An 18,190-nucleotide genomic window follows, 5' to 3' on the forward strand; every position below is an offset into this window, starting at 1 on the left:
AGTGGTAGGGCTAATTGGATTATTTATTCGTTCAAGAAAACAAAAAGAAAATAAAAACCATAATTTTTATTTATTAACACTATTCTGACAATATTATAACAAGTTCACTTATTTAATATTATTTTATTTACAATTGTTTTCGTTCTAAAACATTTCGATTTTATTATTCCTAATGTGATTTTGTCTTCAGATGATTTCTGACAGTACGGTAATTTTAAAAAAGAATGCATTAGGCTTTTTTTTAAATTAATTAAAGCAAACAAAATTAAAAGTGCATTTTTTTTATTTGAAGATAACAAAACCGCTAAATCAAATAGCAATTTCAGTATTTCTTTACTAAGACAAAACGAAAGAGAGCCGACATACTTTTGATTATTTTTCCCTATTTATAGAGTAGTTTAATTAACATTATTAGTACGACATTTAAGTATGTATGAAAAAATTATATATAACTATTTTTATTTATTTATTTAAAGCTGATCGGAAATAAATTATTTATTTGGTATACAACAAAAAAAATAGTTTCGTTTGAATTCGTAATAAACGGGCTTTGGTTAGCACTACGAGACGAAAATCCAACTTCAAGCGACACAAACGGTGTGCTTAGTGCGAGCTTTTTAACTTCTCGATCGCGTTAAAGTTAACTCAAGTTTGTATGGAGTTGGAACAGCGCCCCTAGCGGCAAACTGAGGAAAGCTTTCGCAATAAGAGAGGCGATCCCATCGTCCGGTTTCAGGGGAAAGTAAAAACATTCACCGACAACCCACCACGTGCTCACACTTCCACTATAAACGCCGCAAAATTAACAACAATAAAAGATGTTTGGTGTCGTGGGACACCGGATAGGAACGAAGTTCCTTATTATAAACATATTAATTTTAAGTTCTATTCGAGGTATAAAGAATATAAAACTGGAGGTTTCGCAACAACCCACGGTCATTCGGTAACGTGCGAACTCATTGTGGTACACTTCATTCACGGTTGCTTGCATGAGAGTTAGTGTATTGCGCAAACGAACGCTCTGAGATCGTGGGTCAATGAATGATAAAAAAAATATGTTATTTTTTGTACGTTATTATAAAGTTAAGTCGTACACTGTATGCATTACTAATAAAAATCTTACGTTACGGACGTTTTTTCCCGGTTAGGGTACCCCTCCGCGTCGTCCCATAAGGAACTTCGTTCCAACAAAAAAAAAACTCATCACTATTATCACAACATGAAAATTAATCAAATAAAAAAACAACGTTATAATTACCACAAATAAATACAGAATAGTAGTAGTACGCTTAAAATTAATTAAAATTCGTGTTTTCGTTGTTTTATAAACATAAAACTAATTTGTTTCAAATATAAGAAATAAATTAATGTAAATGCCGATCGGTCTAGTTTAAGCGCTTACAAAAGATTTGACGACGGGCTTATTCATGAATCACAAAACATATATTCACGAGTGATCGTGTCCCGTTAAAAATAACCCAAATGGAAGAAGGTGGTTAGAAGTGAAGCTAAGACATTACTGGTGGTAGGATCTCTTGTGAGTCCGCGCAGGTAGGTACCATTACTCTGCGAATGCGTTTCGGTTTGAAGGGCGCGGCAGCCGTTGTAACTATACTGAGACCTTAGAACTGATATCTCAAGGTGGGTGGCGCATTTACGTCGTAGATGTCTATGGGCTCCAGTAACCACTTAACACCGGATGGGCAGTAAGTTTGTTAACCCATCTAAGCAAGAAAAAAAAAACGTTACTGTGGTCCGGCAATACAGAGACTTCAAACGACTCTGATTATTTTTACTACTGTGTGTGAGCCGAGTCATGGCTGATGTTAGACGCATTGAAAGGCAGGACTGATTACATCACGACCACCGATCTGAAGCTGTGGCGTCAAACGTCTATGGATTCCGCAGATCGTTCAATCTCAGTTGGACTGCTATCAGACTCTATTAGTAAAGGTTACATTGAAACTAGTCTCCGCGTTTTATATCTAACTAGTAAAACCTGCTGGGACTGCGCTGGGACTGTGTCGGGACTGCGTCGGGACTGCCGTGGGACTGCAAGTGGTACTCACCTATCTGGTCAATGTACTAGTACTGTACCTATCGTAAGCTGATGGTACTGTAATGAGACCATTTCCTCTAATGCCGATTCGAAGGTGTTAAACAAATAGGATAAACACAAATACATACAGTGATATTTCCTATTTCGTGCATACATATGGCGATGGGCTAGAACCGATTTAACCTTTTAAAGTCTGATGTTTCAATGACATTGTCATGTCAATATTGGAGTCACCGAACAGGTTCTAATCGAGTATCCGTAATGGAAAGCTCTAAGAAAACCTTCGACTGCGTAGCGTTACACATCGACACCGGTACCAACCCAGGCGGTGTCCCGCAGGTCTAGTGAATTAAGCAATAGATTCTCGTTACACTGCTGTATTCTAATAATTGCGTGTTTGTTCGTGTGATTGTGTACTAAGCTTCCCCGGATGTATACTTTACGACTGACAGAACTGTAAATATGTGATTTACCAAATTAACTATAATCATTTTGTTTATTTTATAGATTCTGGTCGATTTTTTTTTATTGCATTTATCGGCCAGATTGAATGAAATAAACGATGAATTGAAGCTTTAATAATTATGTATGTACTCCGCGAAATCGGGTCCTCCGCGGTCCCTCCGTGACCAGTTACAAAACCTATAAACAAACGTGTGATTGCGCCTAAAATGTGTTCAATCAGCATCGCATAATGATAAGAAATTTAAATAAAATGTTTTTATCACGTAAAAAAAAAACTTTAACGTCACTTCGTCTTAAAGTCATCTGTGATTTCCGCTTAACTATAGTCCATTTACAAATTTTATTTACATCTTTTTTTTATATTTAATTTTTTGCCGCCATTATTAATCTAAGGCGAACTGTACACGCGCGGGGTTTATAATAATTTCAGTTACAATACGCTCCGAGCTTTCCGAGAGTGCTTAGTTGGCAAAAAGTTTGTCGTTTCTTTGGACGTCACTAAGCTCCGCAAGTTCATAGTTACTGTTGTCAGAACGGTCATTGAATATACTGGTTCGGTACCATCACCACTGCGTATTCAGACGTGATATCCTCGGTCTGGTAATTGTTGTCCTGCGCCTTCCTTGGACCGTGTCTCAGCAGAAATACGTGAGAAAGCCAGCAGACACCAGTTCCTTATCCAGTCATCAGGGCTAACAGTTAAATTACCACAATGACCAGAAATTAAATGAAGCACGTTGATTAGTATTTTAGTAGTATATTGATTGTGTACACTAAATAGTTCATAGCGTTTTAGATACAAAGATCCGACATAGCGTTTCGCTCGTAAACTGTAGATGGTAGAAGATATTTGCACCACAGATAGCTTCGATGTTGGTTGATCCCGGATGTCTGACAGACCAAACTTCTGCCGCGAAATTTCAGTGTGAATGTTAGATCATTTTATTAGTTTTGAGAAATCCAGCTCTAGTCTCAAGGTGGTAGCGTTCACTTTTGGAATTAGTATCAGCAGGGTCGCACTTGCCACTCGCCTCACGTGATAGAGAAGCTTACATCCGAGTGTGAGTAGTAAGTCCAGCATTAGATGAGCCCCCAGGCCGACCAGTCGGATAGCACTGGTGGGGCTGGGGGCTCTGGTCGAGGGGAAACATCTGCAACTGTTTGCCGACTACAGCATGTCACTCTCCGGGTTCTCTTTCTCGTAGATCTCTTGGAGTTGTTGTTGTTCTTTCACCTTCTTCATCTGGGCGTAGATCGAGGCCGCTTTGTAGTTGATGGGCCCGTAGTCCTTGAGGTCGGCGTCGGCGTAGATGAACTGGTCCTCGGGCCGGTAAGGCTGCAGAGCGGAAGTCAGTTGTAAGGTTAATTTATTACGAACGATATCAGCAGGATCACTGAGGTAGTTCAAGTACTGTGCGACGTCATAGCTCCGACGCATCACTACATAGTATAAAACAAAGTCGCTTTCTCTGTTCCTATATCTGTCTGTCCCTATGTATGCTTAAATCTTTAAAACCACGCAACGGATTTTTATGCGGTTTTCTTTAATAGATAGAGTGATTGAGGAGGAAGGTTTATATGTATAATAACATCCATTAAATAGTAGAGAAATCAACAATAAATTACAGTTTCCGAAGCGAAGCGAGGGCGGGTCGCTAGTTCATAAATATATAAAGGAGCATTTTATTGAAACAATCTAAGAAATGTGAAAGATTTTGAAAGACAATATATAAAAATGGTAATATGTGTTATTTACATACTTAAACTGTTTTACATACAAAAAAACAAGCAAATTATTTATAATTACAGATTGAATTAAGATAAAATCGAGCTGTGGTTAAGAGAGCTAAGTAATTAGTAGATATGACAAATTGCCTTGTTTTTTTAATTTAGAAAAATTATTACCTTTTTTAAAATATGTACGTGTCACTCTTGGTAAAGCGCTCCTAGAAAGAAAAATAAATCGTCACAACACTGCATTACATGCTTTTAAGTTTAAAAGTTTTGTTTTATAGGCTTGGACTTTGAAAGCGTGTGTGCTGCGCAAGCTTCTGTCACATATTACCATTTTTAGCTCAGAGATGAATTCAGTTATATACAGGTTTCATTCTCAAATTTTAGATAGAGTTTTGCGAATTTGTTAAAGTGAGTTCTTTGGAATTTACACGGAACTTTTAGGTAGAGTACCTCATAACTACTTTGTGAGGAACTTCGAACTTACCTCAAACATCAATTTCGTTAAATTTTAGAGTGGCGTAGTCACTCCTCTGCTGGCCGCTTGCCCTTGTCTGGCTCGGAGCGTGCTTGTGGCCACCGTTAGTGACATTGTTAGTATCGGCACTACTTATACTATACGTGTCATACAGATGCCTGTTAGAATTGACTGTGTTTTTGAATTTCATATTGTGGTTACCTAGAGCCAGATCGGCATAGACTAACTTCTTATGCTTTGTTTTTTCGTCTTTGGTCGCGTCGCTACCCGGGTAGTCAGTGTTTATGTTCCGCACTGAGTTGGCCGTGTGTCCCGGGCCTGGGGGTCGCGGCCGGGCTCCGCGCCCCGGCTCTGGGTGCTCCGCCCTGTCGCAGGGGTCATACAGACCCACGCAAGAGAGCTTCTCTCTAAGGCTCTCTGACTTCTTTAGGCGATTTAACTTGTGGGTGTTTTTCTCTCGTGTTCTGTTCAAGGTTTTCGTGTAGTACTGAGGGTCTGCGGGCTGGTAGATTAAGGGACCGATGGTGTTGTTGTACGACCTGTCTGCCGGCGTTCTCTTATCTACTCTAATGGGTTGGAAGTAACAGAAGCTGTGGTGTTTTTGGAGCGGTATCTGAAAATTCTTTTTGTTCTTCCCTTTCGCACTTAAATTGCTAAAGTGATTGCGCTTTTGCATGTATTGCTGTTGTAAGACGTTAGTGTTCTGTAAAGAAGCAAAATGTTAGTGTTAGTTAGTTTGTTATTTGCAACACGTTTGCTGATGCGAAACGAAAATGGTGGCGAAAAGTGAACGCGAAAAAGCATTATACCTGACCATTATCAGTGTCCATAGCCAAGTTGCCTTGCACAGAGCTGCTGCGGCGCACGACGCTTCGCTTCGGCACCGGTTTCTCAACCAACTTTGGTATTTGCAGCGTTTTGTTTGGCGTTATCACTTGCCTTGGTGGCAGCCCTACTTTATTGATCCCCTGCTCGTTCAGTTGGTCCACTACAGATTTCACTAAAGACGAAGACGGTAGTATAACTGATAAGTTCCGTTTAGGGGTAGCACCTATTATATTGGGCTTTGTATTTTCGTCATTAGTAGCATCTGTCTCCTGGTCGTTGTTATCTGTGTCAGCTTGGTCACTTCCCTCTTCGTCTTTAGCCGAGAGCTCCACAGCGGACCGCGACGCTCTGATTGGCCCGTCAATGGCGTCAAAATACCTCGTATATTTAGTGTTTATTAGTGGCATTGAAAGGTTTACATAGACGTGGTCTTTTTTCACTGGTGACGTCATAGGTGATATTTTTGTCCGCGGAGCTGGAACCGGTCTGCTCAAAGTGTTAGTTGAGAGGTTCATTTCGTCGCACCTTATTTCGCATATTTGTATGGAGTCAGTTAGATTTTCGTATTTATCTTGCGGTATCAAGTCCACGCTATTGGGACAGTTCTCATACAGGTTGTCTTCGGTGGAGTCCCTGTCGTTATCTGATCCGCTCTTGTTGTTATTGATCTCATTAAAGTTTTCTCCGTATTCAGTGTTCGGGTAGAACCTCTCGATGTTACGTTTTCTGACAATCCTCATTGACTGAAACCTGGGCGGTTTTCTTGACGCTCTCGTGTTTAGCGAAGAGAATTTCCTGTCGGCTTCCTCGTCGATGGTCGGGATATTATGTTTTAAGTAGGACGCTTGCATCGACGGCAGGTACGGGTTCAGCAGGACTTGGTGTACCGGGTACATCTGCGGCAGGGGACTGATGAGGGGAACCCCGTACTGAAGCCGAGCATTCGTCGGTATTGAGTATAAGGCGTTTTGTACGAACGGCGGACAGACCACTCGCGGGGCGAAGGACGGGTTCATTGTGAGCTGCTTCTGAAGCGTCTGGACGTCTTTCGGTGCTTTCTGTGCCCTATCAACTACCCTCGGCTGGATGGCTTGCACGGGCTTTGTAACGCATGCAACAAAACATGAAAACAAAACGAAACGAAAACAGAATATTATTAGTTCGAACGCAAATTAATTGTTGAAGCAACAGAAAAATAAATCGAGCTCATAAAACTTAAAGCTGATGCACAAAATAGACCGGTCCTTTGACAAGACGCTTCTATGGAATATGTTCCAATGAATTATCTACTTGGCGATAAATGATCATACTTGATGACTTGTTCTTTTTAATACGCTTTTATTAGCTTCAGACGTATGTATGTTCGTAACGGTATCTTTGAACGTCATTTTGACCCTCTTCAAAACGTCAGATAAAAAATTTGGTATACTTATGACAATTCAATATTTAAAAAATTTGAAAAAATTGAAATTCACCTAAAAAATTAAAAATAAATAATAGTTTAAAAAAAACTAACAAAATACGCTTTTATAGAAAATCCAACAAAAAAATAGAAAGTAAATATTAATAAATTTGAATTAAAAATAGTCTAAGAAAAATTGATTTTATTGTAAAAAAAAATATTTCTATAAAAGTGTATTTTGTTAGTTTTTTTTTAAACTATTATTTATTTATCCGTATGATACTAGACTGCTCACTGTTTATTTAGTTATTAAAAGTATTTCAATGATGGTTTCTTTACAATTTTAAGGCTAAGGAAGTATCCATTCAATGTCCATCAAAGGCGTCTTGTCAGAAGCTAACAGTCTACGGAGTAATGTGAGAGGTATACCTTGTTCGGAGGTTGCTGGAGACCGTGGAACGGCAGGTTCTCGTAGAGACCCGGGTGCTCCGCCCCAAGGTTGCCGTTCGCGGCATTATCTACGCCATTCGTAGGAGGGCCTGTGGACCACACAAGTATTGTTTCAAGGATATTGCAAATTAAATACGGGCTGTATCCTCCTGCTTAAGGAGTCGAGACGTATAAAGGGTGGCACTTGATATGTCACAATATATATATTTTGTTGCTTAGATGGGTAGACAAGCTCACTGCCCACCTGTTGTTAAGTGGTTACTGGAGCCCATAGACATTTACAACGTAAATGCGCCACCCACCTTGAGATATAATTTCTAAGGTCTCAGGTCAGGTCTAAGGTATGCTAAGTTGCCCCACCCTTCAAACCGAAACGCATTACTGCTTCACGGCAGAAATAGGCCGGGTGGTGGTATCTACCCGTGAGGACTCACAAGAGGTCCTACCACCAGTAAAATATGGGTATAATATTAAATGACAGCAGATCTCACTGGTAAACAATTAATTCATTTGTTCGATCCTTTGCCTTATTTATCATACGTTCAGTTACATTATATATTCTGACAATTAGATCTACATTGATCTAGAAAGGTTTCGAGCTTTATTAGAATTTATTGCTTATTTAAAATATTTATGGACTGTCTCTTCCAGGTCTTTGGAGATACTGAAGACATTGTTGAATTATTCATAGGTTTTATCTATGAGCTATGATGACAACTTACTCTTATGGACAGCTTGGCTGCTTAAATGCTATATAAGTCCTGACCTAGAGCTTATATTGCATTGGAGACTTTGTCCTCATCTCTCATGATGGAGGGCATTCATGTGTTGTTGGAATAGGGCCAGGTTATCATTCCATGTTCCTCATTAATTACTACTAACGTTGAGATACAAAAGTAAATCTTATGTGAACTAAGTTTATCAATTTTGTATGTTGAATTGGGGAGACCAAAACTAATTTGTTTTAAAGGAAATTTCATTGGCTTCGTATGAAAAATGTTGGATATGTATAGTAAAAAATCCTAATTATAATTTGGAAAACGATTGTGTGATTTTGGATATTCGATTGATGAGATTTGAAAATCTCTCATCTCACATACTTTCATCGGATTCGCGGTTTTCTTATTGTATTTTAATGTCATGAACTAGACATATTAAGATAACAAGTATCTATTTTTTTGGGTTATTATTCACGTAAAATAAGCTTGTTTCGAAAAAGCTAATCTATGTAAACTTGAAATTTCCTTCAGTACAAATACATTTGATCTCCCCGATATGTATTTAAAAAAGCTCTGTAGCAAAGCATGCTTTACTCACTGTCTCCGGGCTTTTTCCTTTTTCTAGCCGGTCTATTTACGGGCGTTTCGCTAATTGGTAGCGCGGTTTTGTGAGCCTTAACTGGCCTTTTGAATGACACAACTAAAACATGCGCCAATTAAAAACACAACATGCTGCAGGCTCCATGATGGTGTGTGTGTGTGTGTGACTATGCCGGGGGAGGGGGGAGAAAGGGAATCATTCGCGTTAACATTGAATCATCATTTGAAATTGAAATTGAAATTCAAAATTGAATCATTTTTTGTTGATTTTGTTAGATGGCAATTTCGAGGTGTCTTCAATTTTAACACGACTATTCCGGGCTTACGGTATTCGAGGTATGTGAGGTGTCCGGTGATGGTTTTAATTTGAAAAATATACATGACCACGGAAATTTTGTGTCGTATATAAACGAATCAACAGCTTACACCTAGCCACACATTCTGAGACATACTTGCCGGAACAGATTCTCTTCAATGATTGGATCAGTTCTAGTTGGAATAGCTAGTACAAAACAGAACTGGCTTTAGGTAATGCTATAGAATTTCCTGACAGGTACCTCATGCAATGCGTAGCAGGGTAAACATATTTGCGGATGGAACCAGTAACGCCAATAAATGGCCAACAAATTGTATAAAGTAATCTCTGATTTGTTTCTCGTTAAATACGACTTTTAATTGGTTCGATCTCCAGTCTCAAATGCGGCACCAGTGAGCCATGAGGCGTTAAAAGAAGGAAACGTTTTAGTGTGAATATTAAATTCCCGTAATCATGTTATGGCGTATTCGCAGCCGACAATATAATACATGTTTACTGTCAATAAATGTCAACTGTCAATAAATGTAACAATCGGTTATATGTCGGTAGAATCATTCATAAGACAAACATTGTATTTTTTTTATTGTTATTGCTTAGATGGGTTACCGAACTCACAGCCCACCTGGTGTTAACTGGTTACTAGATATAGACACATCTACAAAGTAAATGCATCACCCATCTTGAGATATAAGTTCTAAGATCTCAAGTATAGTTCCAACTGCTGCCCCACCCTTCAAACCGAAACGCATTGCTGCTTCACGGCAGAAATAGGCAGGGTGGTGGTACCTACCCGCGCGGACTCACAAAAGGTCCTACTACCAGTAAAAATTACTAAATTCTTACATCCAAAAAAGTTAATTTCTAAATATTTTAAATTTATTTAAAGCATTTACTGTCTGTCACACTAGTTTGCCCGCTGATACTCACCCACTTGAACATGTGGATGATGCTCATTAAATTTAGTTTGAATGATTTCATTGAAATAGAGAGATTGACTTGTTTTTGTTACATTCATATTTCTTTTTTTCAATAAAGAAAGTAAACTATGTATTAATTGTGAGCTTGAATATTGTGAAACTTTGTAACGATAGTGCAATGTTATATGTAAAACAAAAAGGAAGTTAAATTAAATAAACGCAAAAAAAAACCAAAAAAAAACAATGCTTGAATCAACAGAAAATAAATAAAAATAAATTTTATGTCAATTTGTATGAGGAATTCGTTGTTTATTGTCAATTTTAACTTTCTTTCTGCGCTTTCTATTATTCGTAGAGGTAGTAATGATCCAATATTATTTTCGAGAAATACAGACAAGAATCTAATGAATTACTGACTCGGTTAAATTAAGAGCTCACTACAAACTGATTGAGCGTTGTAAACTAATAACTATGAAGTGCTTATTCGGATTTTTCTACACAATGTCATAAAGTCAGATTATTCTAGATTGAGCACGTGAATATTTTAATAGTCCTAGCGTGGAGTTGTTTTTGATTTGATTCTTTGTCAACGTCGCAAATACGATGTACTAAGTTATAGTGGCTGGTACTTTAACAAAAAAATGCTGTCAAACAAATAATACAGTCTAAAAGTATCAGAAGATAAAAGATGCTCAGAATGTATCCTAATTTTTTTTCGGTTAGTTTTTTTTTCCAAGGGGCTATGCCAGCGTAATCGAACGAGTAAGTGAGCTCACGAGGCTCTATCTTGAGGGATTTTGTAGGCAGCGGCTTGGCTCTGCCCCTGGCATTGCTGAAGTCCATGGGCGACGGTAACCACTCACCATCAGGTGGGCCGTATGCTCGTCTGCCTACGTGGGCCGTGTGCTCGTCTGCCTACAAGGGCAATAAAAAAATAAATTATGTGCTTTCTCAAACGTATTACTAATAAATCGAATCATAACTACCTTCACGGGTATTTTCTTTTTAATACGAGCAATAAATAATCTACCTCCTTCAGTGACGACTACATTGGGAGAATCGCTTTGAAACAATGATTTAAATCTGTTTTTCGGCGCGTACCCAGACCGGCCCAATGCCAGTGACATGACACGCTTATTACTTTTATTGATCTTCTTGTACTTGCCACTGTCGTCCGAACTGTCACTCTTGATTCTCAAGTTCCTCATGATCTCGCTTATAACGTTTTGGCGTTTAGGCTTAGCTGCAGGGGTGTCGGTTTTGTTGTTAGCATTCCTCTCGAGAAGACCTAGGTTCGACTCAGTTTTAGCATTGTTAGAGGCCACCCTAGTCTGGTTTTTGGGGCTGAGGGTGTGATTAGAATTGACGTGTACAAGCACCCCCGGTTTTAATGGCCATCTGTTTGGCGTTACAGAAGTTTCGGGTTTATTGTCTTCCGTTTTAGGTGCAGTATCGTCTGCTTCGGTTTCTGTCACCGTCGATTCTAGCTTGCTAGTGTTAGTATCGAATTTGTTGAGCTCAAGGCTGCGTCGATTTTGTGGGTCTACCAAGCGAGTTCGGTCAGATGATTTTGGACCGAACGATAAGCTCAAACGCGGCGAGAGAGCGGGCAGGGCTTGAGATATTATCGTCTGAGCTATAGAGTTTTCATTCAAACAGCTACCGTCCGGGCTAAATTGTGAAAATGAAAAATAATGATTTATTAAGTGATTTACGAAGTGTTAAATAAATCACATAATAATGAAGTAATATACAAGGAATAACTCCCCTTAGTTGCACCGTTCACACATATGAATTTTATAGCTATAATTAAATTGGTGTATGGATGATGTTTGTCTCAAAACTATTTACAAAAATATATAAGGGAATTTATTTTGTTTATGTGAAAATGTTTCTAGAATTTTTCCTTGTCTGATATATGTAAATAAACAGTGAATAAAAACAATAATATACTATATATAATACATATATGAGAAAGAATGCTTTCGACTTGCACCATGCAAACAACAGTGACAATCAAATGGATTTTTTTATCTCTACGTCCGACTCTACAAAACTCACTCAGAAATCGTAAAGCTCTCAGCGTAAAAAAACTCAAGAAAGCATTCTTCGTCTATTGAAGAAGGATACAAACAATACATATTTACGTTAGTACCTGCTGTGTTAATGGTTGTCAATCGTAACACATCTGGTGTTAGGGCTGTTAAGAACCTACACAAAAATAATTATTTATGTATAAATAAACATTATTTAAACTTATTTGTTAAAATAAATAAAGAAAGTAACTACATATAAATAGTATTAAAATAAATAAATAAAATGTCGAAAAAAAATTAGTATTGGATAATTGGTCCGTTGGTCCAAGCATCTTTACAGCCGCTGAAACACTCAGAAAAAAATGACCTTATTCCGGTCCTTGACCTCGGTAGAGGTCAGGGCTCCGCATGGGCACTATTAGGGGTGACCTTGAGGGTGGCATTGAGAGAGTGTGCCAAGAATCTGCTCGGACCAAGGGCGAAGCTGAAAATCACACGACTACCTTAAGAATAATGCTTTGGATAAGTTTTCCGCCAACAGGCCAAAGGTCAATTAACACTTTATTTGTTGCGTGTTCAGTAATATGTACATATGCTCCGGCTAATACCCAAAGTGTGGCTACACCTAGTTCTAGCCGGCTAAAACTAGGTGTAGCCGCACTTCGGTGTTTAAGCCTAGGTGGTGTAACAGATTTGTTCACGGCTAATATTAAATGTAGCCGATTTCATTTGGTTAAAACTAGATATAGCCTTCTTTATGCTGGCTACGACTAGATGTAAGATATGTAGATAGGCTTAGGACCTAAACAATTAGTCTCTCAAAGAATCTTAATATTTAGTCTTTTTTTAGGAGTCTGAAGATTCTGTGAAGATTTTCATTGACGAAATCTAATAAGCACCATCTAGTTATTGGACAGATATAGTTAAATTGTATTGGCGCGTAACGTCTTAATGAATCAATCTTAATTCTTAAGTCATTGAAGTCGTTCATTGAATGTTATAGAATGCATTTTGGTTCACTTTTGTTTTGGCCATGCCTTTATTTGATTTATGTAGCTTTGAGTTTCGTGACAAGATGAGTATTAACGAGTGATTATGTTAGTTTAATTAGTTAGTTAGACTTTGAATTCAACAGCGTCTTTTGATTGGCATGACCTAACTTAAACAAATTGTAACACCTACAACTCTATATTAGGATGTTATTGTAAGCGAAAACTTATGTGCTGGTCAAGCTACTGGTGGTATCTTGTGAGCCCTCAGGGGTAGATACCACCACCCCGCCTATTTCTGTCGTATCTCTATTGTACAAATTGAGGATTAAAACTGATATTTCAATTATGTCGATTTCGGTTACTAAGCGCCTGGCGGCTGCTCTGACGAGCGCCTTTCACTTTATCCCTATTCCGTAGCCGACCGTCACGCGACATGCAACACACAGACGAAAAAGTTTGAGACGACGTAATAAAAGTTTCACTTTAAAAAGCTTTATGTTACTAAATTGACCGACTTCAATGACTATCCTTAGCGCTCAAAAAATCCTGTGAGACTTATTATTGTCCGGCGCCGCAAATACATGTTACACACAATAAATACATACAAATAAATAAATAAATATATAAAAGATGATAAAAATAACATAATAAATGTGAAAAGTAAAATTAATATAAATTAGTAAATAAAGTAATGTAAATAAATGTACACATGAGTAAAATAAATTGTGTAAATAATATCGGGTGTACTTCACAGATCGATGGCGCTTCTACGAAAGAAATCACAAATGTCTATTTATTACTAAAAGCTAATTGGGCTGTTTTAATTTATAAAATGAAACTTACTTCTCCCTTTCTTCTAATTCGACGGGATTATTGTCTGTTAGTTCGTTGACGTTAGTTTAATGAGAGCCGGAAAAAAAAAGATAAAAAAAAGTGAATTAGTAATTTTACATTTACAAATTAAACAATTAGCAAAACAACGTGACGTAAAAACAAACAATGCTAATTTAATTATAATGAGATGGTTTTCGATTTTTTTTTTATTTTAATAAATGAATTTCACAGATGTTAATGGATCACGACAGGGATGTGCGAACAGTTTTACGGCCTTGCTTATGTTCTAGAATACTCTCTTCGTCTATGACCCTCGTGACGCATCTCAGAGGGTCCGAATGTATACCTCCTTGCCTTCTCAAATACATCACTCAATAATTTAGTCAGTCAATTAGTTCTAAATTCATTCTTGACTCCAAACCTCGTAAAAATCACTTTTGAAAAATAAACAAAACCGTAAAATTATTTACAAATACATGTCGAATGAGAAATGCTAAATAACACTAAATAACTTTGCTCACATTTGGATTTGGCGCGCATCCGCCGGCATATGCATATTATTATGATGCACAGGATAACGGTCAGGACGAGTGCCGCCAGTGCTATACCGCCGATCATCAGGAGCTTTTGTTGGTCGCGCCACCAAACTTTCGAAGCTTTAAGTTAAGAAAGGGTTAAGTTAAGAATACAAGAGCCTTTACTTGTGGCAGATCGCGCACCGATGATTTTTAGTAGACTATAAGTATCAATCTATTTTAGGTAACAATAGATTTTTAGGTGATTGTACTTTATTGTATCGAGGAGATGTGTGTCCGGCGATGCTCACGATTGCAGTGGTCACTTACCATCACGTAAAAAACTTCCTAATCGTCTCTCGATGAGAAGAATGTTCATAATAAATTCTTTATTACTTATTCCTTTTATTTATTATTACATTATTTGTAAAAAAAATAATGTGCATAAAATTAAGTCCATATGGTTTGCTAAGACATAGGTTTGAGGCTGTCAATTGCATTGTTAATGGTGCAGTAACCATATAAAATAAGGTCATAATTGTTCTCGGTAGAATGGGCATACTATGATGAACTTATTTCTGGATATCAGAAACATAAGATCGTATATACAATTTTCCAAGTTTTAAAAAGAAGATTTTGTATAGGAGTCGAGCTATTAGCTACATTGACTTACTGAAGTTTTCCAAGTTGGCTGTGAACAAAATAGGAAGTCCTCAACATAATGGCACATGACGTCACGACATGACTCTAATAGTCAGGCTTCGAGGTAGAGTCTGAGAGAGGGGGGTTCTTATACAGCCTGAGGCATGAGGTTGCAGACTGTTTTAGCTGGAGTTGAACTTCGCGGCAGGAATAGGCAGAATGGTGGTACGGATCGGCGGAGACTCGCAATACTTCCTTCACGAATGTCCTTTTATTGTCTCATTTATTCGTAGAAAGTTTGATTGCCTTCCCAATTTAAGATTTGTAGTTGCCGGTCCATGAATAATAGTTAATCAACAATTCAAACCTGATGATGACGTTGATGCAGAAATAAGCGTAGTCAATCAGTGAAATATTTAGGTCAAGAAACAGGTAACGTTAGGTCGGTTTTTTTTATTGCTTAGATGGGTAAACGAGCTCACAGCCCACCTGGTGTTAAGTGGTTAATGGAGCCCATAGACATCTACAACGTAAATGCACCACCCAACTGGAGATATAAGTTCTAAGGTCTCAGTATAGTTACAACGGCTGCCCCACCCTTCAAACCGAAACGCATTACTGTTTCACGGCAGAAATAGGCAGGGCGGTGGTACCTATCCGTGCGGACTCACAAGAGGTCCTACCACCAGTAAAAGGTAAGGTTATTGTGGATACTACTATTACGGATTAATTCAAGCAGTAGCTTGGAAGGGTGTGTCCAGAGATACACGCCCGTGAGTCAAACTGTTGGGAATGATAATCGAAGGAAGACTGTTCTACGGGAGCAGCTTGTGTAAGTGGAGTTGACGTAAAGGGGAGGGACCCAATGCCTTACCCATGACATCTCGCTCGCAGGGCCTGGAGACGCCCACGCTGTTGTTCGCAAAGCACAAGTAGGTCCTGTAGACGTCCACACCAGGACTGAGCCGCAGATAGCTCTGGGTCCCGGCCTGCCATATCTTCTCATCCGTTAGGCTGTCGTTAACATTCTTCAGTTTCCACATGAAGGAAACCTGGAAAATGCAGATGGGGTATTTGGTTATATGTGATTATAGGCGAAGTCGTTACAATCTAGCTTAATTTCAAGATCGATTGGTACACGCTTAATTATAAGCTTCATATAGAAGTACTGCTATTTGAATTCCGGTTTCAAATTGATGTAATGTAATTAAACCATGTTTGGTTGGCTTGTATCTTTGAAGAGGCCTGTAGGACGTAAATGAGTTGAGTAATTTCAAATAAGAAATCCAAAATTAACCTTTATTTCACTGATATATTGACTCCAGACTGGGGTATTGGAATGTGGTACTAAAAGAGTGGCTAATCATAAGACGTGGTTTTTAATTGGTAGTGGTGGTATGATGAGGAATGGCGTAGGGCGCGTCCTCAAGGTTATCGGTGTCAAGAAATGGAAGGAGAAAGCACTGAACAGAGCAGTCTGGAGAGACATACTGGACCAGGCTAAAGCCCACCCTGGGCTGTAAGGCCCAAGATGATGATGATGATGTATGATGAGGAGATCCCTTACTTCTGCTGGGTTGGCCTTGGCGCTGCAGACCAGCACCTGTTCGCCGTCGATGTTGGTCTGCTGTATGCCGCATTCAGGAATATCTGGAAACCGGATTTTTAGATCAATTCAAAGTACAAGTTTCTTGCTGGGTGCCTAGATGGGAAGGAATTTTAAAGGCATGTAACACCGTATTGCTAGTTAGCATATTCGTTGTAAGTCAATCTGGCGTTTGCTCCCTCCATCGGTTCATCTTTTGTTCCGATTTCATTTAAATAGGCGTGCATGCGCTAGGAACGACTCATTGAGAAGCCGCGCCAAACAGTTATAGGAAAAGTCAAGACAGTATACATATTTATTGAACTATCAATCCTTGGATTGATGTGGAATGTTTCACATTGAAGTTATTAAATTGTGCCCGATTAGATTTATCGGTAAGTGTTTAATTATGCATATCGACGTTTGAAAGGCAAACTTGACTAAGCGACAATAACTGCTTTGTACATAAATGATAGACAATAACCATATTCGACGTGCAAAAAATATATATGTATTTCTAGGTCTATTAAAATAATTGAAATCCTACAGCTAGATTCGTTAAAATAGAATTTTTTTCAGGTATTTCAACTTTAAATTAGTCTACTGTAAAGTTCACGCTTTTTTTTTATTAATAAATAATAAATATTTACTGACAATCACGCCACGTTAACTGGTCCCGTGGTGAGTTCGTAAAGAACTTGTGTTACAGGTACCAGATAACGGAAATAAATGTAAGATTTTTATTATACACATACATATATTTAATATACATCCATAACCCTGGAAAAGACATTTTATATTATCCATACAAAATATCTTCCCTTGGCGGGATTCGAACCCGCGACCACCTTGTGTAGTGACCATGTCACTTACGGGTTCCAATAATAGTCCCGTAATTCGTGACTTTATATATTGGAATACGCTCCGTGGTACGTAACGTCCCGGAATAGTCTCCAGATCTGAGTACTTTATGACTGACGCGAGGGAACTGGTATAACATCAATCCAAGATCCTAACCTCTGAATCACCGCATCCTACCAAAAAGATACGTATAGCTTTGTAATTTATTATTTCATCGCAGAGCTTGTTAATTACCCTCCATTAATTTTATAATCCTAATAATTGTACAATCTAGTTTAAGTATCTTTAGTTTTCTTTTTATATTTTAATTTATTTTATTGTATACGTGTGTGTGTTTCAATTATATGTTATTATCAAATAATTATATATGTCTTTGTGTGTGACTGCATTTCATATTTTATTTTATATTTTATAAGGCGCCCTGAGCAAATTTAATCTAAGATCTCATTCTCTCCACTACGGCTGCCGGTGGATGTACCAAATACCGTTACATGCATATATTCATACTAGCGACCCACCCTCGCTTCGCTTCGGAAACATTAAAACACAAATGAAACCAAAAAAAAAAAATTTTTTTTTTAAAAAAAGTAGTCTATCTTCATCAGGGACAATGTCGGCTTCTAATGGAAAAAGAATTTTTCAAATCGGTCCAGTAGTTTCGGAGCCTATTCGAAACAAACAAACAAACAAATCTTTCTTTTTTATAATATTAGTATAGATTTGCAAAGCTATGTGTGCCCAGTAGTGGATAACTATG

The 18,190-nt window shown here is 38.1% G+C and overlaps 1 protein-coding gene across 2 annotated transcripts in view; it reads right to left on the reverse strand.

Annotated features, from left to right (window-relative positions):
* Window positions 1-51: 51 nt before the first annotated feature.
* LOC101737333 (hemicentin-1) overlaps window positions 52-18,190 on the reverse strand; it is a 421,872-nt gene continuing 403,733 nt past the window's right edge. The window contains exons 21-31 of one of the 2 annotated variants that reach the window (XM_062675691.1): window positions 16,555-16,637; window positions 15,862-16,039; window positions 14,352-14,486; window positions 13,840-13,873; window positions 10,999-11,639; window positions 8,734-8,835; window positions 7,396-7,505; window positions 5,546-6,664; window positions 4,746-5,439; window positions 4,431-4,470; window positions 3,720-3,862 (exon numbers count right to left, since the gene is read on the reverse strand). In XM_062675691.1, coding sequence (XP_062531675.1) covers window positions 4,747-5,439; window positions 5,546-6,664; window positions 7,396-7,505; window positions 8,734-8,835; window positions 10,999-11,639; window positions 13,840-13,873; window positions 14,352-14,486; window positions 15,862-16,039; window positions 16,555-16,637 — 3,095 coding nt within the window. In that variant the 3' untranslated portion in view covers window positions 3,720-3,862; window positions 4,431-4,470; window position 4,746. Of the gene's footprint in view, window positions 3,863-4,430; window positions 4,471-4,745; window positions 5,440-5,545; window positions 6,665-7,395; window positions 7,506-8,733; window positions 8,836-10,998; window positions 11,640-13,839; window positions 13,874-14,351; window positions 14,487-15,861; window positions 16,040-16,554; window positions 16,638-18,190 lie in introns of both variants that reach the window. The other variant, XM_062675692.1, reaches the window with a different exon arrangement.

The sequence above is a fragment of the Bombyx mori genome, chromosome 24 (assembly GCF_030269925.1).
Source record: "Bombyx mori chromosome 24, ASM3026992v2".
NCBI classification, from domain to species: Eukaryota; Metazoa; Arthropoda; class Insecta; order Lepidoptera; family Bombycidae; genus Bombyx; species Bombyx mori.